Source organism: Kryptolebias marmoratus, linkage group LG15, assembly GCF_001649575.2.
Source record: "Kryptolebias marmoratus isolate JLee-2015 linkage group LG15, ASM164957v2, whole genome shotgun sequence".
NCBI classification, from domain to species: domain Eukaryota; kingdom Metazoa; phylum Chordata; class Actinopteri; order Cyprinodontiformes; family Rivulidae; genus Kryptolebias; species Kryptolebias marmoratus.
The window spans coordinates 7,214,865-7,241,605 of record NC_051444.1 but is presented as its reverse complement, the minus strand read 5'-3'; the positions used below and the strand labels follow the sequence as shown (position 1 = coordinate 7,241,605).

The 26,741-nt window shown below is 39.6% G+C and overlaps 2 protein-coding genes across 6 annotated transcripts in view; both read left to right on the top strand.

The window, feature by feature from the left end:
* Window positions 1–5,978, top strand: part of tmem41b (transmembrane protein 41B) — a 7,722-nt gene extending 1,744 nt beyond the window's left edge. The window contains exons 2-7 of the mRNA XM_017440665.3: window positions 699–816; window positions 2,252–2,380; window positions 2,532–2,625; window positions 3,287–3,391; window positions 3,951–4,089; window positions 4,179–5,978. Of these exons, the coding sequence (XP_017296154.1) occupies window positions 699–816; window positions 2,252–2,380; window positions 2,532–2,625; window positions 3,287–3,391; window positions 3,951–4,089; window positions 4,179–4,348 (755 nt within the window). The 3' untranslated portion in view covers window positions 4,349–5,978. The remainder of the gene's footprint in view (window positions 1–698; window positions 817–2,251; window positions 2,381–2,531; window positions 2,626–3,286; window positions 3,392–3,950; window positions 4,090–4,178) is intronic.
* A 1,418-nt stretch (window positions 5,979–7,396) lies between these two features.
* The window catches only part of dennd5a (DENN/MADD domain containing 5A), a 29,171-nt gene continuing 9,826 nt past the window's right edge, over window positions 7,397–26,741 (top strand). Inside the window, exons 1-10 of one of the 5 annotated variants that reach the window (XM_025002644.2) lie at window positions 7,397–7,625; window positions 16,104–16,175; window positions 16,917–17,026; window positions 17,148–17,826; window positions 21,671–21,858; window positions 22,344–22,655; window positions 24,564–24,779; window positions 24,867–25,101; window positions 25,351–25,440; window positions 26,515–26,665. In XM_025002644.2, coding sequence (XP_024858412.1) covers window positions 7,526–7,625; window positions 16,104–16,175; window positions 16,917–17,026; window positions 17,148–17,826; window positions 21,671–21,858; window positions 22,344–22,655; window positions 24,564–24,779; window positions 24,867–25,101; window positions 25,351–25,440; window positions 26,515–26,665 — 2,153 coding nt within the window. In that variant the 5' untranslated portion in view covers window positions 7,397–7,525. The remainder of the gene's footprint in view (window positions 7,626–16,103; window positions 16,176–16,916; window positions 17,027–17,147; window positions 17,827–21,670; window positions 21,859–22,343; window positions 22,656–24,563; window positions 24,780–24,866; window positions 25,102–25,350; window positions 25,441–26,514; window positions 26,666–26,741) is intronic. The other 4 variants (XM_017441970.3, XM_037979702.1, XM_017441985.3 and 1 more) reach the window with 4 other exon arrangements.

Here is a 26,741-nt window from a genome sequence, read left to right as displayed (position 1 = left end):
GAGAGAGAGAGAGAGAGAGAGAGAGAGCGAGTGAAGAACGCTGATGAGATATGAAATAACCAGTAGCCAATTGAATAAGCTACCCTTTTGGATTTATATATTTGTAAATCTGACTCTGTGCCTCACCAACCATGAACCTCACCGCACGTCACTGGTTAATATTTGCTTTAAAGTAACATTTATGATTATTGGTACATTTGTAAGACATTGCTAGACTGATATATTTGGCATAAATAAGTAATCAGTGTTGCTATTGGTCGTGTAAACTTTGCCACCATCACAAAGAAACCTGCCAAACACGACCAAGAACAGACCCATGTTGTTGAATAAAACCATAAAAAGGAAATTTATAAAAAACATTTGGAATGCACTCTTGCATGACTTTTACAGATGTTTTTCTTTTCTCTCACAGCTTATTGACTTGTGGGAACATTTTATTTTTCTGAACTTTACTCCGTCCTGTTGAGCTAATTTCCCAACACAGCCACTACAGATAACACATTTGTTAGAACTTGTTCATGGTTTCATAACTATGTGCAACAGAAGGTAAAGTAAAATGGTAAAATGCATTTTCAAATAAACAGAGGTTCTTATAGCTTGAAGCAGTGTGAACATTAGTGTTGATGTTCTCTATCAGCTTTTAGTTACAATAAATATTTCAATTATCGGTTAAGTACTTTCTTTTCTTCTCCCCGCAGAGGCTCAGCAAAGTATAGGAGGCTCCACACGCATGTCTCTGCTGATTCTGGCGGCCATCTTCGCCTGCTCTGCCTCAGTCATGTACCTGGTTTACAGGAACTTCCCAGAGCTCTCTGAGTAAGCTGCATTATGAAACTTTAAAAATACCAGTTATGAGGTGTTGCTATGTGAAATGTGTCTGAAAAAATATTATACTTGTTAGATTTGGGTGTTTTGGGTTCTAGTAAAAGTCATTAAAACTCTCTTTCAAGCTTTAGTGGTTCTCTGTAGTGCAGTGAAGGATCTGAAGGATTGTGAACACTTTTATTTTTACTCTATGGGATGTAAAGAACAGCTCAATGGAGGGACGTACAACACAGATTGTAACATACATACAATTTTGGATTAAAGCTAAGTCATTATATTGATGTTTAATCAACACAGCTTCGTGTGTTTCTGTTTGTTTCATGCCTCATTTGAATTAAATACATTATTTTAAAAATAATAAAACTCATATGCTGATTTATATGTGCTTCCTAGGATGCAAAAATGATGCCAGTTCTGTATGTAAATGAAACAAGCAGATTTTAAGGTGACTTTTAGTCTCACAGGGATTAAACCTTTCTGGGAATTTGAGAAAAGCTGCTCCAAGAACATCATCATCTTTTCACTTTCGTCCTTGAAATGTTCAGTGTCCTTCATGCTAACCACCTGGGGGGATTGGAAGGCACTTCTAAAGTCTTTTAAGAGGAAACAAGTTAATATTTGAAGAAAATCTTTTTTGTTAACATGTCACCAAACTGAAAGGGGCAGGCATGTGGGCAATATTCAGTCCACGTAATGTTTCAGAGACGGCTTTGTGGCAGAAGTTTGGACAGGTTCAGGTTCAGTCCTGTGCACACTGGATGAGCTAAAACACCTCCACATGTTGAATAAAATGTAGAAATGTCTGATATTTTATTACAATAACTAAGACAGATTTGCATCATATTTTGAACTGAATGAGAGATAAAACAGTCAAACTGAAGAAGAGGATTGGCCCAAACATTAACTCTGGGGCACACCATCTGGTACAAAGTTAATTTAAAACAATCACAGTAACACTTAGCTTTATATCATTAATTTATTTATAGTTATCCATCTCTTCAGTTCCAAAAGTTGGGCCCTTTCAAGTACAAATTAAAAATGATTCTTAATATCATAATTGTAAAATAAAATAAAAACAGTAGTTAAATGGATTAAAAACAAGCTTTATTGGTTGGATTGTATTGTTGTATTTTTGTTTATTGGCTTATGAGCAGCTTTCGTTCCCTTTAACCCGTGAGAGTTTGGGTCACAGATGTTTGGTGCTGAAAAGTTGGGAACCACTGCTCTTTACTCGCGTACCCTCCATTTACAACACACCTGTGAAGAATTCAAGTATTTTCTCATGTCAGGCTCGTAATGACTGTTTATGTTTGGAGGATTAGGGGGTTAAGATGAGCGGAGGACCACACACCAGACTGGTTGATTGTAAAGCTTTTTGTGAATGACACAAATCTCTCTTTTTTTATATATTTGTTTGTTTTCCCAGTGATGAAATGGAAAAAATGAAGATTCCTAAAGACATGGATGATGCCAAAGCTTTGGGAACGGTGTTGTCCAAATACAAAGACACCTACTACACCCAGGTGTTGGTGGCCTACTTTGCAACTTATATTTTGTATCCTTGGGGATAAAAAGTGCCTTTTGAATGTAAATCTTTTAGGTCAGTGAATATCTGGGATGTTCTTGTTGATTATTAATGTGCTGCCTAATTTTTGTATAAACAGTTTTGTTTTTTGTGAAGTTGCTCACCTTAACACTCCTCTAAGCCTCCAGACGTTTGCTATTCCTGGATCCATCTTTCTCAGCATCCTGTCTGGTTACCTTTACCCTTTCCCCTTGGCTCTTTTTTTAGTTTGCTTGGTGAGTAACAAGAGTTCGCCTCGTTGAAACAAGCTGCTTAAAGGCTTAAATTCACACCTTGTTTGCAAGAGGTAGCATGTATCTTAAATGTAGAGTTTAAAATCATATTTTGGTGAACACACAACAATATTTTAAAATGTGCAAACATTTAAACTAAGAGCAAAAGTTATCTTCTTACTTTAGTTTTGGCTCCATTTTAAATCTATTTCTTGCACTTCATTATTTTTATTAGTGTTAGTGTTTTACCCAATAGCATCTGAATCTTATTTTTATTTTTTAATCTCACTTTTTTGGCTGTAAAAACTTTACCCTGCCTGTTCTAATAAAGAGCACGCACAGGAATTACTCGGAACAAGTGAATAAATGCTGCAGCAAAAACAGCGAAAGGCTGTTGGCGAAGTGTGAAAACGCAGAACCCTCAGCGTCTCGTTTGAAACATTTCGCTGTGGTTTCAGTGAAACGTTGCAACATTTCTTCTTCAAATGAAACCACGCAGACCTTGTTGTAATAATGTGCTGCTTCTTTCCCCCCTCTCCAGTGGGACTTCATTTTATATTTATTTCAGCAATAAATAAAATGTATTCCTGTTATCGTTTTTTAAATATTAAGCCATGAAGTTTTTGACATGTTACAGTATTTTTTTGTGTTGTCTTGTCTGCAGTGCTCCGGCCTCGGGGCTTCCTTCTGCTATATGTTGTCATATCTGGTGGGCAGACCTGTGGTCTACAAATACCTGACAGAAAGGGCACAGAAGTGGTCCCAGCAGGTAATAATGAGTCAATGTCTCTCCTTAGGTTATTTTTTAAAAAGCAGCTAATTATTTTAAGACGGGGGCGTCTTTTTTACCCAATTTTTTTTTTTCATTTTTTCATAACCCTTGACAAAACATTCCGATTCTGTTATGTAATCCCACACGTAGTTATCCAGTTAGCTTTTTACTGGATATATTTCTTTATTACAGACCTCTCATGTGGCATAAATCAAAAACTGATTCATTAAAATCCCAGATAGGTTTCTCCTTTGCACAGCTGTTGTGTTGTAACCATTAATATAAATAGAGATGGACGAAGCAACTCAATTAACTTTAGCCGTCATGAATTAAAGCCACATTTTGGCTCCATCATTTGGAGCCAGAGTCTGGAGAGATGCGTGGCTGGACCATCGATTTGAACGTCTCGCCTACACATCCTCCGAACTCGCTGACAGGCTGTCAGATTTTTTCAGTCGGCAGCTTCCGCTCCTGTCTCTAGTTGTATTATATGTCGATGGCTCTAACACGTTTTCACACCAGAGTAACGTCACTGTTTTTGACTTTCTGCTGGCAGGTTGACAAACACAGAGACCATTTAATTAATTACATCATCTTCCTGAGAATAACCCCCTTTCTTCCCAACTGGTTCATCAACATCACTTCGCCTGTCATCAATGTGCCTTTGGGGGTTTTCTTTGTTGGCACCTTTCTCGGTAAGACACTCTGTTCTTTTTCCTGGGTTTTATAATGGAAATATTTATTTGTTTCTGGCTCACCTGTGTCCAACCTGACTGCTTGACAGGAGTGGCGCCACCATCCTTTGTAGCCATCAACGCCGGCACAACTCTGTACAAACTGACGACAGCGGGCGAGGCCGTGTCCTGGAACTCCCTGGCTGTGCTCGGCGTTCTCGCCGTGCTCTCCATCCTGCCCGTCTGCTTCCAGAAAAAGCTGCGGCAGAAACTGGAGTAGAACTGTTGGAGCATCTCGACGCCTCGGCTCAGGAACAAGCAGCGGTCGCTGCAGCCGCAGCCTCCTCCACAGCTGCCGGTGTGCTGTTCACGGAGGAATCTACTGGAAGATGGCGTAACGGCCACCGATCTCAAAATGCATGCTGCGGTGGGTTATTCCTCACGTTAAGTAAAAAAAAAAAACTACCCGTTGCTTGTGCAAAATTAGTGTTTTTGTTAGTCACGTTGCAGATTGAGGCATGTTGTGTAAATAAAAACATACTTTTTTATTTAAAGCACTGCTTATTTTACGATTCTTTCAGTCATATAAAGGTGCTACTTATAGGATGCTTTCTTTATTTATGTTGCAGATAACTTTTGCTTTTATGGAAAAACAAGTTGGTTTTTTTGTTAAAATTGTGTGAAACAGTGCCATCGGTGTCTTTTCAGTTATTTATCTTTACTGTTGCATGTAAATATTACTTTCTATTGGTAGCACCTTTTCTTCACTCCTGATATTTATTTTAATGCATCAAGTTTCTAATTAAATGTATCATCACAGCAATAATTGTTACACTATTCTCAAAAGACTAGTTTCAAAAAGGACATTTTGACAAACACTGTATGGTTGTCAGAGGAGACGCCTGGATTCACTGCCACACAAAGTCCTGTTTGTTTTCACCCAAGAAGCCTGAAGTAGGATTTACTACAAGTCTTAACAATATATATCTTGATCCATGATTTGGTTGCTATTCTACTAGTATTTCTAATTCTTAAAAGGTGGATATTTATTATTTTAACACATAAGATTGTGTGGCTAAGCTGTCTGGAGTTTAGAAATGGAGGCAAAAAGTGAAACAGGATGATCTCTGTTTGAAAGTCTTATAAATAAAATTATGCAATTTATGTTTTAATATAGAATGAAGTGATATAAATGCACTTTTGTCTGTGCTTTTGTGTGTTCATTCCTTCCTCCTGACACTTGCAGTTTTACAGGGTTTCCATCAGACTGCCAACAAACGGAGAAATATCAAAGCCTCACATTGCTGTTATTATTATTATGTTATTATGTTTAAACTTAGAGCATGTTTCAAGTTGTTTGAGTGGCTAAATATTTCCTGAAATAAATTTAATTCATAATAACATAACAAAATCCAGTGATACAGCGCCACAGATTTACTGATAATTTCTCCAGGTTTTCTTTTAAAGGAAGTTTCCTGTTTTTGCTTTTGTTTTCATACAGAGTATATTCAATCCACCAGATATGAGATTATAAACCTGGATCTAAACATCAGATTACAGATGTAAACACCTGTTTTTTTTTTTTATAAAAGCAGACAACGGTTGTCGCCTCTGTTGGGTTTTTGTTTTTCAAATACACTGTTGACTTTGAAAAATGAGCTAAAGGATGTTGCTAACAAAAGTGGTTATTTCACTTTTTGTTTCCTCCAATTATTTAATCCGTCAAGAAGTAAATGATGGTATATTTTAATTGTATTTCAAATTGCTATAATATTAAATCCATGTGACCTGCTAATATTTTGAAAGGAAGTATTACTCTGTACTAAGCAGTGAAGTCTTCACAAAATGCAAACCTCTTTCTGACTAATCTTTATTTTTAATTTGATTAAAAGTATCTTTCTACAATCTGATTTAACTGAAGTTATTTCTAAAGAGCACATGTTTATCTGTAGATCATTATGGAAGTTCTTAAATGTGGAGTTTTCTCTGCTTCTTTATGATCACATCACATCCAGAAAACTTAATTAACATGAATAAAATCAAATGTAGCCCAGACATTTTCTAAACTAATGCTCTGGAGTTTTTTTTTTTTAACTGCAAAAAAAATAAAAAATAAAATGGAGTTGAACCACCAGGTGGTGACATTGTAAAGTACCTGCATTTTTTTTTTTTTTTTGCTGACATGTGAATGCTTTTAAAATGGGAGGGGGGTTAGTTAGTTCATAATATTCAGGTCAGATTGATGTAAAGAGCTGAAATCTGATCTGTGTTTTAAAGAGTTGGAAGAAAACTGAGTCAGAAGATGTAATTTTTCATAACATTAGTGCGCTTTGATAATTCTAATATTGTTTGCACTAAATATGAACTAATCAGTTTATATATTTGCTAATGACCCTAAAATCTGTTGTAAACTGCAGCTTCAGTTTCTGTCTGTGAAATGATGAGAATGGAGAGAAACCAAACGAATGCAACATTAATTCAGCCTCTTCAAACCAACCGCCTCTATTAGAGGTCATAGTCTATTTCATGTAATAGACTATAAAACTATTTACTAATTACAAAAACCACAAATGCAGAACCGTCTCCAGTTTACGAGCAGTTCCTGCATGTCTACACGCAGACAGGATCAAACTGCTGCGACTGATTATTTCGCCGTTTTCGCATAACCTCTGCTTTTTTAAAAGAAAAAGAAAAAGCAAATGCGTGGTCAAAATGTCCCCGAAGAACATTTCCCTTTTTTATAGAAGAGCTTTGTGCTTTTAAACATTGTTCCTAATTGTAATAACACAAAATGAACTAATTAGTTGCTAGGTTATTTATTTTGAAATTAATATGATTTAGTTGTGAGATAATAAAAGGAACAAACTTAACTGTTTCTATATAGGTTATGACTGAATGACTGCAGATTTTGTACACACTCATCTATGTAGTATTTTGTAATACATGGACACTATTATTTTATTTGCATTTTAAACAGTGGGAGAATGTAATTAAATACATCTAGGGTATTTCACCTGATTTTCTTTTTTCCCGCCTCTTCTTAACTTCATCTCAAAGGTAAATATTGTAATAATTACTTCATTACATTAATCTAAAACAGATAATTTATTAAAAAAATTGTTGTATGTGAGAATATTTGCGTGTGTAAGCAGAGCTGGAACGATTCATGAGTCATTTGAGTGAATATAAGGAACTAACTTATCATTTATAACCCCTGTGATAATGTTAGATTTTATTTTGAAAGATGTTGCTGGGCGCTCTTACGTTGAAGGAGCGTGAGCGGAAGTGCTGCTAGCTGCTGCGGTGTAGCTTTTTTCTTTTAGCTTCTATATGTAGAGAGATTTTCGAGCCTCGCAGTTAACGTAAGGCACGTAATGGCAGGGAGAAATCACTTCTCCGGCTCCCTCTAATATGCTCCCTGTCGCAGGGGTAAGGCCAGAACCGGACCAGTCTCAAAATGACCACCGGCTTCAGCTCCGGTTCCTCCCGGTTCGCAGATTATTTCGTGATCTGCGGGCTGGACACCGAAAGCGGGCTGGAACCCGACGAACTGTCCGGTAAGCTCATTAGCCTTTTTTGGGGGGGTGGAGGGGGGGTTAAAGCGTGTCGTCGTGACGCTGCAGCGAAACGGGGATAATATGGACGATGAACATAATTTAATCCGTGTGTTTATTTAATTTTTATTTGTGTTTAGCTCGTAATGTCGGTTGTTTGGGTGAACGCACCGACGCCGGGCCTAGCTCCTCTCCCACCAGCCTGCTTGTTTGTAAAACCCGATAAGAAGCTGCAGGATTAATGACCCTCTTTATCTCATTTTAACTTCATTTTCTATTGCTTTACGTCCTATACATTAAATGAACTTTACGTATGCTGTGCGCAGCGATTAATAGGCAAAACGGTGAAGACTTTGAGTTAATTTAAGCAGTGGAATAATTAATTGTAGGAGGAATAACACTGTTGTATATGCTGATGTTGTGATACTACCTCCTATTAGTCACAGTTATGTTGAGATTAGCCACAACACCCACTCTAGAGAAAGTATCATGTCCCTATATTATCCTCACACCTAGACCCTCATCGTGTAATCTTCACAATTACACAATATTAAACATAATTAGATTGTGCAGCAGGTCGTTTGGGGTTTGTTTTATTTATGTTTTTAGGTGGTTTTTATCAGATAGGGACTGAGGAGGAGATTTGCATCATGTTCATATGAAGCAAGATGATCAAACAGAAAGCTGAGAGTGAGGTGATTGTTGGTAGATTTATGTGGTTTTAGGGCTTTTATCAGCCACGGGTGAGTGACTCCTTGTATTCAGGATAACAATGTGAACCAGATTGAGATTTGATGACCGGGACAATGAAGTCAGTCATGTGCCATCACGGCCTTGACAAGTCACCAGATCTCAAGCCAGCTGACATGTTGCTCTGATCCTAGGCGGTGCTCTCCAGAACCCAACACCAAAAGGGGAAATGTGTGTGTACTTCTTAAAGAATCGGGATCCGTCGCTCCAGCGGAGCTCTGTCACACACACACACAGTCAGACTGATGTGTTAATGATCAGACTCTTTGCTTATGAGCTGCTTGGTAGTTATGAACTACAGCTCAGCATCTAATAGGTTTTCTGTTCCCTCTGAAATTCTGCAACTCACTGAAAACTATAAATCATTCCAGTTACAGTGGATGAAACTTTGTGGGGAAGTGAGATTATTCTTGTTTTTCTATATATATATCTTGACTGGGGTCAAAATTAATAGAAGTAGTATTTGTTTTTGTCCCTTTTATGTAGACGCTGGGCTTCTTGAAGGTAGTATTTCACTGGGCTCTGACTGCTGGTGGATAACATGCGTCCCTAAAAACGTCTCAGAATATTTGTTATTCACAGAGGTTCACCGTTTTGAACATTTTGGGAAAAATTGGTGTGACAAATTTTGTCTCAATGTCTGCAAAGTCGTATCATAAACTTGATTAGCTGCCGATGTGGTCACGAGCGATCAGAGGTGGGTATGATGTGGGCAACGAAATAATGTGCATGGCCTAGAAGAGTGGTTCCCAAACTGTTCAGCTTCTGACCCACAAAATAAGAGCAGCAGAGGCGTGTGACCCTGAATATTCCCACTTTTATCGTACAAATTAAAGAGGGACAACGCCACAACCTTAACGTCTATGGTACTAGTTTTATTAGTTATTATTGATGCATCGAGTCTTTGCAGTAATTATGGTGATTAAATTTATTCAGGGACCCTCGCTTCACGCTTCATGACCCACAATGGGGTCCTGACCCCAACTTTGGGACCCACTGGCCTAGAATACAGTATTTCAAGCCATGCACATGACAATAAGCTGTGATTAAAAATATATATATTGGCAGCAAAAACACATGGATGCTTGGTCACAAACACCAGCTAGTCTCCAACAGTACTACCTTTAAAGGGTTCTGTTTTCAGCAGGTTGGATCATATCTAAGGGACAGACTCTGCTTATCAGAGGATGCGTGCGTTGTATTTCCTAAGACGCAGTTGTGACTTTTTACAGTGAACATCAGACTGCTTGATCAGTTCATTACCATGTTGATGTTTCCACAGAAGAACTTTAAACACGTCTACTTGCCTCACATGACTTGTTTAACACTGGATTCAGGTCCTTCATTGTTCCTGATATAAGAGAATGAAACTGGTTACATGATGCAAACCGAATTAAACCTCTTGGGGTGGCTCATTTAGGTGTTTAAGCTCTGGTTGAGCAGGTTGCAAACTACAATCTAATTAGTTCAACTGCAGCAAATATTTCTACGTGTCCCTCATAAAACGTAGCAATTGAAAAAAAGGTGTTGCTTGTGTGAAAGTTTGCCTTTTAATCTTCCTTCTGTACGGTTTCAGTCTTGAGTTGATGTGATTTATTGTGACTCAGCAGGCAGTGAAAGCTCTCTGTGGCTGAAAGGAAGTTCTTTCCTTCTTAAGGCAATAACGTAACTGAAAATCATTTTAGTTTTCAGGCTAAACTCCTTCACTTCTCGTTTTTACTTCCTTTAAGTAAGTTCCTGTTTACAAGCTCGCTTTGACTGCATAGCAAGAAAATACAAGTTTGCAGGACATATTTTAATGAAACCCTTAAAGGAATCATCGGATGTGCAGCTACAGCTCTAACGTTTGGAGTTAACCTAATTCAAGATGGACGCCACAGCCAACTGACCTTAGAAAACATAAACATGGCTATAACTCAGTTAGTTTTACAGGTATTGAGCTGAAATTTGATGTGGTAGTAGCTGAGAGTCGTTCACATCACACAAGATCGCTCAATATCTCATGAGATCACGCAGGAAGTTTTTTTCCAAAGTTTCTCAACATAAAATGATCCTAATTTCAAATTTTTCTTTGCTTTAGCCAACATTTACTTCTGAAAGGCAAGATTTTCTGAAATGTTTAAAACCGTAAACACTATGAAAATGTAATTAACTTGTGCGTTAGTGTAATTTTATGTATGTTCAGAGCACATTTAAAGTCAGCTGAAAGTAGACATCCTAATATCAGGAAATAAAGTTTCTAACCTTAAGTAACTCCTCAAAATGTTTACCGTTACTGTTTCTACGTTATCATGTTCTTGCCATCACCTTTTGAGTTGAGTTCACTAGGTTTTTTTTTTTTTTTTTTTCTTGGTTGGTGATAAAAGTTTCTTTCTAAGTCTCTCTGTAGAGACAGCCACCGAAACTGTGCTCCGACGATCAGCCCGATGCTTTGAGGTCAGACATCGCTGATGTTCTACTTACTGCATGTTGCCGCTGTTTGCTGTAGACAGAGGTTAGGGGCTTGCCCTTATCCATTTCAGTTATGACTTGAAGAGAGGAAATGGTGTGGAAACTCCAGTGTCACAGGTTTCTGCTAAAAATTGGTTATTGGCAGGCTGTTTTCATTGAAGTTCAGATGCTTATTCAGCAGTAATTGAAGAAAAGTAATCGAAGCATTTCTTTGTTAAACTATAGCTTGGTTTGGGGACTTCCTTTTTTTTTTAGGAGGAATTTTTTCAGAATGAGCTCTAAAACCTTGAGGTATTTTACACCTTGGAATTTATTCTGTTATCAACAAAGATGAGTAAACTAGCTCCAAATGCACAAGTTGGGGATTCCTGCAGCTACTTGGTTTAAAAAAAAGGTCAAGTCAGCACAGTCAGGATATTTCCTGTAGTTTATAAGATTAGCTTCATTAAAGTGTTGTTTACCCCCAGATTTTCTCGTTCCAGTCTTTTAAATCTAAAGTTTTTCTGGTTCTTTTTTTGTTTGTTTATTTATGCATGATGGTGTAGTAAGAATTACATAAGAACAAGCCCTAAAGAAATGACAGTAAGACTTATTGAAGCTATAAAAAGAAGTCATTTGACAAAGAAAAATACAGATGTCTTTTCTTTTTTATTACTTTACTTTTTAAAATGATAAAATGTTGAAAAATTACATTAAACTTTCACACTTTTGCTTATTTGGAACCCTAAAATAAAATGAAACGTGTTTGTGGTTTAAAACAAGATTTTCTTAGACCAGAGCTTTGACTATAACAAAGTATCTGTTTTATTTGCAAACACTGGATTATTCACTGTTAATTTGAGTTAAAAAAAAGAATCAAGTCAGTATAAACAATCAGTATATAAAATATTTTCTGTTATCAGAAGAATCCTAATGGCTGAAGGTGTTAGTACGTACAGAAAGTGCACTGGTGAACGTACTTCCAACAAAATGATTCATGTAAATTCTGAGGCTTATTTTTAAAGGATCTGCTTGACCAAGACTCCTGAGCCACATCTGGGACAAATGTGCCTGTTTGTTCTCCTCTGTTAGTAAAATAATCAGGGATTCAGAAGTAAGGCTTGATCTCTGTCAGCACTTTTCGCGCAGATGAAAACTGCGTCCGCTCGGCCCTCTCACCCTCCATGTTTATACTCCGGAGCTGGTCTTCCAACATGGTGGTTTGACCAAACAGGACGTGACGTCATCGCGGAGCGTTTGAAAACACAAATTTTATCCTTTATTTTTCACTGACATGCACGTGCGAAACGATTAACTGACAAAGTGAGATGTAAACTTCACTGAACACATGCACCGATGTTAATTAAACTTTATATATTTACTGATTTAAAGCTTTAAAAAATAAATGAAGCTTTTAAACGTTTGTTGACAGGACTGCTGGCTGATGATTGGTGGCTTTCTGTGGTGGTTTCCTCTGAAATTTTACAGAAAGTCATGCGTCTCATTTCTAATATGGTGTTGACTCATGTACAACAAAAAAAAATTTTTTTTTTTAAATTGTATGTGTGTGTGTTTGGCAGTACAGTTAGGGCTTGATTAGCATATGCATGACCCTTCAGCCTCAGCCAACACTGGAACCAGCGGGGGCTGAGGGACATGAGTAAACTTGCAGACAGGCTCTCCTTATTCAAATGCTAAATATCCTTTTGAATTTTGGAGGCAGCCTCTCTCCCCCAGTCCTACTCAGCAAACAAATGAGGATAAATGGCCCAACCAGAAAGCTTGCTCAGTCTTATTAATAGTCAGTAGTTTTAACGGGTTATGTGGTTTTATTATCTGCCTGAAAGAAAATCTGGGAAATTTTGGAATACATTTAAAGATGGCTCGTGGTCCTCCTAGTGTTTACCTTTTAGTGTAAACAAGGCTGGATTTCTATATTTAAACAAGCACCTATGTTTGTCTTTAGGGCTTAGTCTGCTCAATCAGTGCGAGTGAGAAAACTATCTTTTAAGTGTTGATGTTTGACAGACCGTGTGTGTCTGGGCTCTAACAAACAGACTTTATTTTTTAAAGGTTGGTGTTTGGGATGTTGCTGAATACTGCTCAATACTTCAGGAATTCCTGCATTTTCTGTCCTTAAAACCAGCACTGTCATAATTGGCTTTTACCTTTGATGCAGATTTTTATAAAGAGAAACTGTGCTGTCGGTGTAGCTGTCTTTTTAACATTCTAACAAGTGAAACAAGATGAGGAGTTGGCTTTTAAACGAACACTAAAAAATGCTCTTTAAGGACCAGGAGCTGTGGAGGTGGTGAGTTCAGGAAGGGAAGGAGCTGCTTTGCTCTGCCAGTTTTTTGCTGATGGGCTGTTTTTTGAAGCGTTAGCGGGCTGTACGTACGTCGGGCCTTTCTGCAGGCAGCTGAGTTGAGCTTCGCAGGAAGAAAGGTGCCGATCCTTTTATGTCTGCCTGAGAACAGGAGTGAAGACCGGTGGGTGGTCCCCGGCTCACAGGATGAGGAGCCAGATCTCTGTGATGCTTTACGCCCACCGCAACACGTCGGCGCTTTCATTTCATCACAGGCGATTTATTAGAAAACATGACGAACAAGACGTGCACGCCGGAGAGTTTGGAGCTCATTTCAGTCATTTATCAACTGAGGCAGGTGGTTTTTGAAGGATACTAATTATGAGTTAGGCCCAACATGTTACTTGGTACATCTTAAAAACAAGAGGAAGGTATAATTGCTAAATAAGTTTTATTAATTAAAATTTACACTTTAAATGTAAGGATGTCACCATTAAAGGTCTGTTCAGATGGAAGCGTTCAAACTTCAGGCTTGTGCTTACAAACTCATTTGGTCATGTGTGATTCTTCATAATTAGATTTGTAACAATTTAACAAGTCATGATGAGTAAAATAAGATTTCATAGAGCTCAGATAATGTTTCAGTGCCAAAGGATGTAAACAGATAATTGCGCCGTATGTTGTTGAAAACAAAATGTTAGACCTTTAACATGATAAAAATGTTTGTTACTTAACTTTGACTAGGATCATTTTGTACATTTATATTGATTTAGACCTTTGAGACCACATTTATAGATTCCTTTATTCACATACATGGCAGAGAGGAATGTTTTGTGCAGACTTCCTGCGTTATTCGGCTCGTGAAACTCGGGATATTTCGCAAACCAGCAAACTTTCCTGTTTGAGTGCAAAGGGCAAATTGTGTGTGTTTTTCCTAAATGGATCAATATCATTTGGAAAGATTTAAGTAAATTAGTTTTTTGCCACTTTTTGAATTCTTGAAAGTGTAATACAGTTTACTGGAATTAACAGCATATTGTCTAACTTTACAGTTTTTCTTCATTCAATATAAATCCACCCAGTGAGCGGTTGTAAAACAAAACATTTCTGTCTTCTGCTTAACCATTTTAATAATATTGGCAAATAGTGAATATCTACTGCTGATAAACACTTCCCAATCCCAGAGTTTGACACTTGATGGGAGCGTCTGTGGTTGTTTTCCAGACCAAATATCGTGTTTTGAAGGTCAGCGCAGATAAGTGTCAAAATGTCCCCTGGCAGGAAAATCATCTCCTATTAACCCCGTAAACTCACTGTTATATGTAGAGAAATATCCCTGCAAACATACAAAAACAGCACAAATATAGCATAAGAAATGCTGCTTTGGGAATGAGACGCATTGAAAATCACTTTTTAGAACCCAGATAAGGTTGAAAATGATAAAACTATGAACCTTTTTGCCTTTTGTGAGATATTACATTTCTTAAGCTTGTCAAGAAATGTGAAATCCTGCTAGTCCCATGGCAGAAATGTTTAGCCTTAGTTCTGATTGTTTATTTCAATATTCTTAAACGTATAGAAGACACTGCAAGTAGGAAAAAAGGTACATTTGCTTTAATTTTGCTCCACAGCCAGATGCTTCTGTATCTGTTTCCATTTTGTTGTGGAATTTGACCCGTATGTAGAAGCTCTCGGAGCAGTAGAAGCCGGCGTTTAATGTCCTCTTTTAACAAAATGAAACATTTTCAGGGACGACTGACTTCATTTCTTTGTTTCCTCTCATCTCTACATGTAATATTCTCATTGTCTGACTTCCTGATGTTTGTGTCGTCTGGGCTGTCTGGCCTAGTTTCTGTCCTGTTAGGCAGTTTGGATATGACAGTAACAAACAGATTAAATCCCCTAATCCTTGAGACTTTTTTATTCTTGCCAGGATGTCTTTAACTGTACTTTAGAGTCTAATGTCTGTTTGTTGCTCATCTCAACATTTTTATTGGATTATTAGAAGAGGACAACTGTGGAATCCAAGCTTTGCTTTTGGGGTCAAATTGAGTTTTCTGATTCAAGACACAACTTCGACCTGTTATCTCTTTAAAAAAATGGCTAAAAGTCTTTAATTTTTTCCAGTATAGTAGAAAGGGTTTTAACATTTTACAAAAAAATCTGTACTTCTCTAAGCCCTTGTCTCTTGGCCCGAGAGCAGCCTGGTTTTGATGCTGACGTGGTTGTAGCCATAATAGCATCAGTAGAATGTGTCACCCGGCTCATATTTGGCTTTTAGATGCTGCAGAGGCATGTTTTCATGCGTTTCTGCTCCATCAGTGCTTGGCAAATGTCAGTAAAAAGCATTGCTTGGTCACAAAGTGCACAAAGGGGCTTCTTTAAGCAGAATGTTAGATAAGCTAACATAGCTCAAGGGCTGAAACGTAACAGGACATTATAAAACAACCAACCCAGGACTGCCTGTTGATGAGAGCCACAAATGTTCTTACTCTGTGTGAAAATGGCAAATTTTAAATACTTAGACGTTTGTACGCCTTGTGATTTCCTGTTACAAGTTTCTAGTCTAGCTTTAAGATTAATATGAAAAAAGGATTTGCCAGTTTTTCCATTATAAGCATGTTAGCTTGTCGAAGTGAGCATTCAGCTGGCAGTAGAGTATCCGGTCCTTATTTACATCCTGACAAAGCTCCTCCAACAAGCAGTTCTCCTCCTTTGTGTTTGAGGAGATTCATCCATGTTGTGGCTGCATGTTTTTGCATGTTCTTAGAGGAGATGAAACTGAGATAGAGAAATGATATACCCTTTTATCGTAACCCCCAGCAGCTGGCTTGAATTGTTATACCCACCTGACAGGCAGAAAATGTCCTCTGTGTGTGTGTATGTGTGTGGAGAACAAGTCAGCTGTGAGGATGAGTATGCACAAAACTGAGAAGTGATGCGCTACCCATCGAGAACCAGGCTTTTAATCCTTTTTTGTTTTATTTGTCGTGTAGCTTTATGCCAGTATATAGAGGCTACTAAATTCAGAGATGGGGCCAGAGGAAAATTGGCGAGTGCAAACGAAGGTAACCGTCCCACCACACACACTCTTCTCCCCCTCCTAACTTCAGCTTAGCTTTAACCCTTCAACCGGATGCACCTTATTTTTGTTTTCTTTTCTATTTTTTGTGTTCAGCACCCCCCACCCTCCCCTTCTTATTTTCAGAAACTTTTTTTTTTTTACTGTAATTTCCTGCACAGATGGAGATTTGCCTTTCCTGTTTTGTGCCACTTTGATTTCCCTCCTCCCCTCACCTCCCGTCCTTCAGTAGCAGCTGAACAAGGAGCTGATGTTTGATGTTTGACAATCACCGCTTCTGTTATCTCACACACAAATCCAGTGTCGCCTGCACTGGCATTGCTTGGTCTACACTCTGAATAACTTTTTTCAGTCCTGCCTTGGTGTGTGCATCACTTCTGCTTTACTCTGGGTTGAAATCAACTCGACGTGTGCTTTTATGACTGATTAATTTCTGCGTCCCTCTGTACTGCCATTAAAGCTGTCCTGAAGCATGTAGAGCCGTAAAACTAGGTTAATTTCGACTTTGATTGATGACTTTTTTGTAACAGGATGCTGATGGCAGCTTTATATGATGCAATACAATCTTCCTCTAAAGACAGATGTGCTGATTTTCTTTCCCTTTGTGATTTGCCTGGCACTTAAAGCTTGCTTCCGAATCAAACTGTCGCCCTGCTTCTGTGTCCTCATGTGGAAAGTTGAACTGTGTGTCTCCTTTTTGTTTTTGCATTGTTTGTTTGACTTCCAGGTGAGAATTTTGAGCAGAGTCCACTGCGGAGAACCTTTAAGTCTAAAGTCCTCGCGCACTATCCAGAAAATGTTGAGTGGAATCCATTTGACCAGGATGCAGTGGGCATGGTATGACAATCCACACAGTTCTATCAAAATCTGTTTATTGCTGGATTTTAAATTAAAATTTGTGCACGCAATTTCAAAGCAAGTAATCTCTCTCTTTCTCAACTTTGTGATCCTCCCACAGCTCTGTATGCCAAAGGGTCTATCATTCAGGACACAAGTTGACTCCAGGGAGCCCCAGTTCCACTCGTTTATCATCACCAGAGAGGATGGTTCTCGGACATATGGCTTTGCCCTCACCTTCTTTGAGGAGGTGACCAGTAAGCAGATCTGCAGTGCTATGCAGACACTTTACCACATGCACAACGCAGAGCAGTACGACATCCTACACACCCCCACCTCCCCGCAAGGCCCCGAGGACCAGCGGCTCTCCCAGTCTCGTCCCGTGCTCCATGCCGCGCCCGCCATCTCCCGCCTGCAGCGCTTCAACTCGTACGACATCAGCCGCGACACGCTGTACGTGTCAAAGTGCATCTGCCTCATCACTCCCATGGCTTTCGCTCAGGCTTGCAGGAAGGTGTTGGAGCAGCTTCACCAGGCGGTCACGTCCCCGCAGCCCCCACCCCTCCCTTTAGAGAGCTACATCTACAACATCCTCTACGAGGTGCCCCAGCCTCCCTCCGGGCGTTCCCTCAAGTTCTCAGGCGTCTACGGGCCCATCGTGTGCCAGAGGCCGAGCACGTCTGAGCTCCCGCTCTTTGACTTTGCCATCGGTGAAATGTTTAATCTGCTCGGGGTGGAGAACGTTCTTCAGCTGTTCACATGTGCCCTGCTCGAGATGCAGATACTGCTCTACTCACAACGTAAGTCGCAGTCTCCGTACGGTTACGCTCAGAGCTTTCATGTAGCCTTAAGCATCCAGTACCAAAGGATTACAAGTAGTCAAGATTATCCTGTTCAGTAAGGGAATGCTTTAAATTGCTAAATGTACAAAATGAGAAGTTCTAAATCAATCATTTCTAACATCATTTATTTGGGAATTATCAGGTCTTATCACCCTGTAAGATCTAACACAGCGGTGTCCAATCCTGGTCCTGGAGGGCCTCCATCCTGCACGTTTTAGATGTTTCTCTGCTTTGACACACCTGATTTAAACGAAGGAGTGATTAACGGGCTTCTGTAGAACCTGAAGACCTGCTGAAGAGCAGAGAAACAACTAAAACATGCAGGAAAGTGACCCTTCAGGACCTGTACTGGACACTCATCTAACAGAAGCTGGGAGACGTATCAGTGTCGTGATATGAGACTAGGAATTCTCTAAAGATCAGACTAATTATTGATAATTTGTTTTATTTTCTCACTTAATTATGTTGACCTTTTTGGCCTCTGGTTTATAAGAAAATCATTGTTACAAATAGTTGATTGAAGTTATTGTATGTTGTGTCAGAAATCAGCTGTGACCTCCTCATCTCTCCTGCTACGCAGTGCTGCATTACTCATTTACATCAAGAATACACAAACGAACGTGAAGCTTAAAAATAGGCCGGAAAGAAAAGTTGAAACTGTTTACCGCCCCGACACCTGCAGATGGATGTACGAACTCGAGTGGTAATTCAGTCTTTTTTTGTTACGGACGTTGGAAAAGTGCAGCGGGGTTCTAAGGCCGATGTATGAATTTGCATGCTGTTCTCTAAAAAAAGCAACTCTTTCCATTTTCGAGAAGTGAAAAACACTTATTTGCTCGGAAGAAATGCAAAACATTTGTGGTCATTTTTCTTTTCATTAAATTTGCTTTCTAATTTTTCAGGCTTAATTGAAACCAACTTTAAAGTCATCTTCATTGATGATACAGTACTGTTTCTGTCTTTAATCACTCAGATTTATCTCCTGTGCTTTAACACTCAGCAACGATCTGATTATTAGCTAATTTAATTAGCTTTGAAAACCAAATCACAAGCCTTCATTATCACAGGGAGCTTGATCTCTGCCTGCATTTGTTCATTAGTAAAAATCCATCTCATTTTGATTGCAGAGGTAGTGTTTTTCGGATAGACTGAGTGGAAACGGGCAGATCGCTTAAGGGTGCTGGGTCTGTTGTGCCGACTGGATCCATTACAACTGCAAGCGAAAGCAAATGGTTTACAAAACGGCAGGGGCCGGGAGGGAAAAGCTCTTTAGGGGGAAAGCTGTCGTGTTGCTAGGCAACCCGAAGACGGGGAGGATAGCGGTAATGCAGGATGATTATTATTGGTCAGCGGTGACATCATGCCTCTCCTCACCCCCGTGAGGCTCATCACTGCAGGAACATGTGAAGGCGGTTGTGTGGAGCTGAGCTTCCATCCAGAGGAAACCAGGAGAAATTCGCCACGCACTCGAGGAAAGAGGCCGAGGAGACGACCGTAAATGCTGCGGGACAAAAACAGAACAGGAATTCTTCACTCTGATTTAAAGAAGAAAGAAATAAAAACCTGTCTTGCTTATTTTCTATGACAAGAAACAGAGGTGATGTGAAAAAAGGATGCTGTTTCTGTTGTCAGTCTGAGACTGAAAGCCCATTGTGCGTCAGCTATTGTGATGAGGTGCAATCCAGACATAATCTGCTTTTTTTGCGCTTTGTCCCTTTATGTGATTCATGCGGTTGACAGTGACAGGACAAATCAGGGGAGAAGGGCCTGAAGGGAAGATCTGAACTGACTGAAGTTGTTTCAGTCAGAAATGTACGCAGATTTGAACCCCGCTGATGAAAATCGAGGTTAAATCCACAGAGCTGAAGCTGTTCCTGTGTCAGAACACTTTGTTCTCTGGAAATAAACGCTGATGAACAAATGTTCACATCTAACTATTTATTGGAAAGTTAAATACGTGTTAAAACACACCCATTTAAAACACCATGTTGGACTTGAGTTTAACTTCTCTATTTTGAGGATAATTTTAGTCTTCTGCGCTACATAATTCACTCTTGGTGAGTAAATAGTAACAGCATCACTCCATCCCTAAACTGTTATCAATTCTCACTTTCTAAAATATTCTGGGCATGCAGCTTTTTAAGTGGTTTGATCTGATGGCCTATTTGAACAGGACATGGGTGATGTTAGTATACTTATCCCCATCCTGGGATAAGACGGGCGGAGAGTCCCCTCTCCTGGACCAGCACGCAACCAAATGAAGTAATCGGGTTTTTTTTTGGCACCATAAGAGGAGAGGCAGAGCTGCTGCTGAGCGCTCTGTAGGTGTGAACAGCTTTGAGCAGGAATGCAGATGAGGAGGACAGGGCACATATTTGCATGTACACCAGTTGACTGAGGTGTGAAAGCCCGAGCTTGTGAGTGTTGCTATGTGGAGTCCCGATAAAGCATTTGACCAGTGGGTCAGCTGGCTGCAGCTGTGCCCCTCTTCAGCCTGGATCCTCTAAATACCGGATAACACCGGGCACTGTGGACCTTTCTGAGGACTTCCCCTGAAAGAGACTAAAACTAGAGGTGGCGCTCTATTGGTCAGAAACTAAACAAAGTGGTCAAGACCAGTGTAGTTTACAATATGCAAATACCAGCAGTAAACAGGAGCTTATTTAACTTCCCTCATGGATGACGTTTCGTTGGGTTTGTATTATAAAACCACAGTCTGTATAGTTTTTCTATATTTCTTTTGAAGCAGCAGACTTGCTGTGATTAAAGTGGAGTCACTGTTCGTTGTGTTTCATTTATGTTGCAAGAAATACAGTTTCATTAAAATCACTCTGACCTGTTTTTATGAGGCTTTTAACTTCCTTTTTATTAATCCTTATTTACAGTTCTCACTTTGGCCTGCTGGTCGTAATAAGAAGGCTCACTTTATGTGCTACGTTTTTAAAGTTCTCCCATTTATTTATTATCTGAAACGCTCAAGCTTGTTCGATTTAACTTTAGGCTTTTGTTGCCTTTTCAGACCGACTGTTGGGATGTTTGTTGGGGAAACTTTCAAGAACTGGCCGAAGGTTTCTGTGGTTAATTTGGCGTCAATTTATAGAGTTTATTGCACCATTTGTTTAATTTACAGCTGCATCATAATATCGTAAAAAATGCTACATTATAAAAGTGAAAAACAGGCTTTGTATTTACTTTGACTGAAAATGAAAACAGCAGATTTGGTGTCCGCGGTGATTCTTTTAAATCTGCGTTTTAGTCTAATTTGCAGTCAAAGTGGAATGGTTATGTCATTATTTTCCAGAGCAAATGTTAACGGGAGGAGCTTGAGCAACATCAACATAATTCTTTTGAGTTTGGTTATCAGTCATTCGGTTGCACAACAAAAAGAGGAACAACGACGGTGTGGTTCAAGTAGAGTTGACTTTGTTTTGTTTTCTAATGTCTTGTTAGTCCAATTTGTGTCCACAGAGTGAAATCTTTGCTCCAGAAAAGTCTCTGCGGCTCCAGTCGGTCACGTTGTTTGTTTTGGGTCCGATCTGATTATCTGACTGCAGCAGATATTTCTGTGAACAGTCATACATCAGAAGAGCAAACAGACGAACGAGACGTCAGCAGTTAAAACCACTGACCTTACTGCTGCACAGCTCGTCTGTCTTATGTTTACTGGCCTTTTTGTGGGTTTTAAGGAGTGAAAACGAGGAACAAAACATGCAGCTTGACAAATGAAACACTTTTTTTCCCAATAATCTGAATTTGTGTACGCTGATCTATATTAAATATGACGCCTGTGTGTGTGAAACAGATTATCAGAGGCTGATGACCGTAGCGGAGAGCATCACAGCCTTGATGTTCCCCTACCAGTGGCAGCATGTGTACGTTCCCATTCTGCCTGCCTCCCTGCTCCACTTCCTGGATGCTCCTGTACCGTATCTCATGGGCCTCCACTCCAACGGACAGGACGACCGCACCAAACTCGAGCTGCCACAGGAGGTACAAACACGCCCTTCCCAGTACATTTTACCACCTGCTTGTGAAGGAAAACCTCCTTTTAACCCTGCATCTGTGCCAACAGTCCTTTATTTCACTGCTTTCACAACCATTTTTGCCTCCATTTTGTTTCTACTTTGGGGTGTCTAGTTACTCCAGATAATTGGAACCTAAGCCCATTTATATTTAACTTGCACGGTGCCTCCAGTGTACCCGGATATTTTAAACCAGGCCGATTTTGCTCTCAGCGTTGTGTGCCAGCTTGACTTTTCAGTCAGCTCATTAGCAGCAAGTTTTTGTTTCCAGGTTTTTGCACAGAAGTGTTAAATGTTTAATAATATGTCAGACATGTGGGATAAATTAAGAAGTTAAACTGTTAAACCTTCTGACATGGAGAAAAAAACTTGTTTGGATTAATATTGCTGCAGTTAGCCTGCGTAAATATGATATTATCTACTATATTTATGCACATTTTTGGTTTCTTCCAGGCCAACTTGTGTTTTGTGGACATTGATAATCATTTCATCGAGCTGCCAGAGGAGCTGCCGCAGTTTCCCAACAAACTGGAGTTCATTCAGGAGATCTCAGAGGTGCTCATGTCCTTCGGCATTTCTCCAGAGGGGAATATCCACTCCAGCGACTGCCAGGCCAAGTACCGGGGCTTTCGATCGGTCGACATGGTCTCTGACAAGCGGAACGGCAACCTGGCCTCGCCCCTCAACTCCTACCTGCTGAGACAGAACGAAACGATCGCCAGGCTGCAGGCCCTGGTCAAGAGGACGGGCGTCAGCCTGGAGAAGGTGAGAGATGATGTCGTCTCATGAATTAATGATCGGCTGCTCGAATGATCATGTATCATGTAGGTGGGGCTTAATTTTTAATGAAAGCGAGCTCGGTGACACGAAGAAGTGCAATAAACGGTGACGTAATCTAAAAGATAAAAAAACAACTCACTTTGATGACCACCACTGATGATTTAAGAGTTGAAACTCTTAAAAGCTTAATTTTTACCATCTTAATGTGTTCAACCATTCAGAAAGTAAAAATTGGTTGTTGCTCGTTTATTTGTTTGGGAATACAAAACCATTGCAGTACAAACACAACTGTAACTAATAAAATAAATCTGTATATATGAAGGTTTAGAAATGGGATCAATAAAGGTCCAGTATTCATCCAGCATTAAAGTCATTAAATAAATTGATTAAATATTCACACTATTCATGATTTTAGTTCAAATTCAGAGATATTAAAAGAGACACAAGTGTGAGTGTGAGCCTCTGTTAGGCCACAAACGGAACATTTCTCAGTGTTTTCAGTAATAAAAACAGTAATATGTATTTATTTAGTTTAACTTTGAAGCTCTTCACTGTATTACTGTTTATATTCTGTAAACATACAGTTTGCACAGATTATTGATCGGAATGGTTTTATTGTAGAGATTTCCTGACAGCTGTCCTCTCAAAGGTGTGAGAAATAAACCATGAGAACTAAAAGCTGTTTGTGTCGCACATTTTGTGCGTCTTACAGATGTTTTGTTTTTCCTCCATGAGATTTGATTAATTCAAACTATTTGATCTTTCCGTTGCTTCAGATGTGCAGTAACAGAAGAAACAACCTCTTGTTTCAGCGCTCCCATTTGCATGTTTGTTTGTTTTTTTAATAATAAAGCCTGCGTTGCTTCCTATTGGAGCAGCACCTTAAAATATGATGCTGGCCTCGCAGATTCAGAGGAAGGACAACAGTATTTGTTCAGCACTCGGGTTATTTTTGCTGCTGCCTTGGAGGCGCATCAGCTTTAACCCCTTTTTCACCTCTGTATCTTACAAACAAGGATGGAAATGGTGTTTTCTAACGTTTATATTACCTCCTCCTTTTATAGCTTATCTTCATCTTTTGTTTTTAAGTTGCTCCATGTCAAGTGGCTCCAGCTGCATTTCTCTGGTATAAAAATGAGTTAAAGTAAAAGGAAAGCATAGCATGTTGTAAACATTGTCAGGTTTTCAGTGACAAGACGGTGGATAAATGGTGACATAACACCACCCATCTAAACTAAAACGAACAAAAAATGTCAGTCTTGGCTCTAAAGTTCAACATGGAAATCTCTCAGCCCCACAAGACGAGTGTAGTTTCCATCTCTACACTTTTACGTCCATATTCAGTATTTTTCAGGTAGTAAATTGCATCATTAAAAAAAGAATCCCAGCTAGCTGAACGAACTGTTTATGTAAAGTCTAATCTGCTTATGTCCATGTAGTCACCATTAACTCTCCCTGAACGGATTAGCTCATCATCCTCCTGTTGTTTCTCAGCTACAAGGTCACCTTTTAAGCTTGATTTTTGTTTAAATGCAACTCAGTAGTCACTTTAAAACACAGGTGAAGAATAAAAAATGAGTCTCGTCACTTGAATGCAACGTTTTTAAGCACACAGACACACAGAAGTAGTTCTGATTTTTCATTTCACCCCCTCTCAATAACAGCGTCCTAATTATTTGCTAAAAAATAACTTTTTTTCAGTTTCAAATGGGTCATAAATCATAATTCGCTTGGGTTCCCTATAATTCTGCTGTTTCATCAGGCCTGTTGTAGCTGTCAGATCCCTCCTGCTTCTCCAGACAGTCTTCTCTTCTCTTCTGGTCCTTGTGTCACAGTTGATTTTAAAACGATTGCTTATATTTACCCGAATTCCTGAATGCTTGTGCCGATCAGCTGGAGGTGAAAGAGGATGCCAGCAGCAATAAGGACGGGCGGTTTCAGTGCGACGAAGAGGAGCTGAAGATGCACCAGCTCAACATCCAGGTGCGCGAGGTCTTCGCCAACCGGTTCACCCAGATGTTCGCAGACTACGATGTGTTTGTCATCCAGCCGAGCCACGACAAAGAGTCCTGGTTCACCAACAGAGACCAGATGCAGAACTTTGATAAGGTCCGTGTAGTGGCATTCAGATGCACTGCCTGAAACCGAGTTGTTTTATATAAACCCTAAATCTCAGAGTTTTCCTTCTGTGTGCAGGCCTCCTTCCTGTCTGACCAACCAGAGCCCTACCTGCCGTTCCTGTCTCGTTTCCTGGAGACTCAGATGTTTGCCTCTTTCATCGATAGTAAGATCCTTTGTCACGACGACGAGGAGAAGGACCACACTCTGAGGGTGTTTGACTCGCGTGTGGAGAAGATCCGCATGCTGAACGTCCGTACGCCCACGCTGCGCACCTCCATGTACCAAAAATGCACAAACATCGAAGAATCAGGTAAGGAGAAACGATCGGCTCTAAAAATATCTGATGAGTTTGAATTGATCGAAACAGAAATATAAATAGTTTGGTAAGTATTTCAGTCTTGGGCAAACTTTCTTTGTTTTGTATTTTGCGGTGTAAACTTTTAATGAACGTATCTGGAGAAATCTTAGAAATTCGTTTAGTCTAAAGTCCAGATTTCTGACAGACCTGGAGGTTCTCTTTCTTCTGATCAATGACTCGTAATCAATGTCTTGTTTGCAGACCAGCTGCTTAAAAAGCGATATGAAAAAGCTGATGATGTTGCTCCTGGACCCCAAATCATTGAGCTGGAGAATCACGAGACAGACGATCGTAAATCTTCTAGTTCTCTTGCTCATCCATGGGTGGCAGAGCCTTCGTTGTGTAGTGCTTTTTGTGTGGGGGACACTCACAGAGGATGCACTGGGTTCTTTTAACTTGGTGTCCCAGTATTTTTTATTCAAATAGGTTGAGTTTGCTGGTGTTTGTCACAAAATATATCTCATCTGTGAGCTCCCCTCTGCACTGCATACATGATGGTTTTTGCAAAACTTTGCGAACAAGATCTGTTTAATAATAAAATACTTGATCCTTCCTTTTTGATTTGGGTAATCTGACTTCTGATGAACTGTTCTTTGCAGCTTTGACCTGTTTGTACCTCTCCACTGTCTCCACTCACACCTTCTCCTGCTTTAAGCTCCTTCTAAACTATTTAAAGAACCCGTATTGACATACATTTTCTCACCTTATTGTTGCTTTTGTTCACTCAGCTCTTGTGTGGGTGTCTTTTTTTGTTTTGATCAGCCATCAGAAATCACTGTCTGAAGGAACATGTGTGCTCTGCTCTGCTTTCTTCGAAGAAAAGCTTTTCTGAGCCCTTTTTCTTCCTCTTGACTCTGTGGGTGTTTGGGTGGAAGCGCTTCTTTGTGTTTCTTTAATTTTAAGATGTCCTCGTTGTTCTGTTGGCAGCTTGTTTGTTTTAAAGTTTGACATCATTCTTCTTAGCCATACTATTTTAAATTTTTGCATAAAATTTAGAAAATGTTGCCAGATGATTAAAGAAGGAAAAAGGACAAGAAAATGACAGTCTTCCACAAGAGGATATCAGATTTTTGAGTAGCCGTGTGTCGTATCTATTTTCAAAGACACTGTTGGAATGGATGGCACAGATTTATTTATTTATTTTTAATAAAATAAAGTACACCTGTCCAAACAGTTATGGATTGTTTTTTACCAAATTAAACATGAATTGTTGTCTTAAAAGTTCTGAAATATCTCAAACTGTAATAGCAGGTTGGGCAACATGTAGAAATCCAGTTTTTTTTTTTTTTTTTTTAATGTTTGCGTCGTTGTTGTGATTTGGGAGAGTTATTATAACAGAAATGCACGGTGTGGTGTCCTCCACAGAGAAAGCCATCGAGATGAGAGTGTCGAAGATCGACCACACTGCCCTCCACCCCCACCTGCTGGACATGAAGATCGGTCAGGGCCGATACGAGCAGGGCTTCTTCCCCCGGCTGCAGTCCGACGTGCTCTCCACCGGGCCCACCAGCAACAAGTCAGTGGGTTTTAATACGTGTCCACAGGGAAGCACAGTGTTTGAAGTTTCCTCATAAACACGGCACGCCTTCATC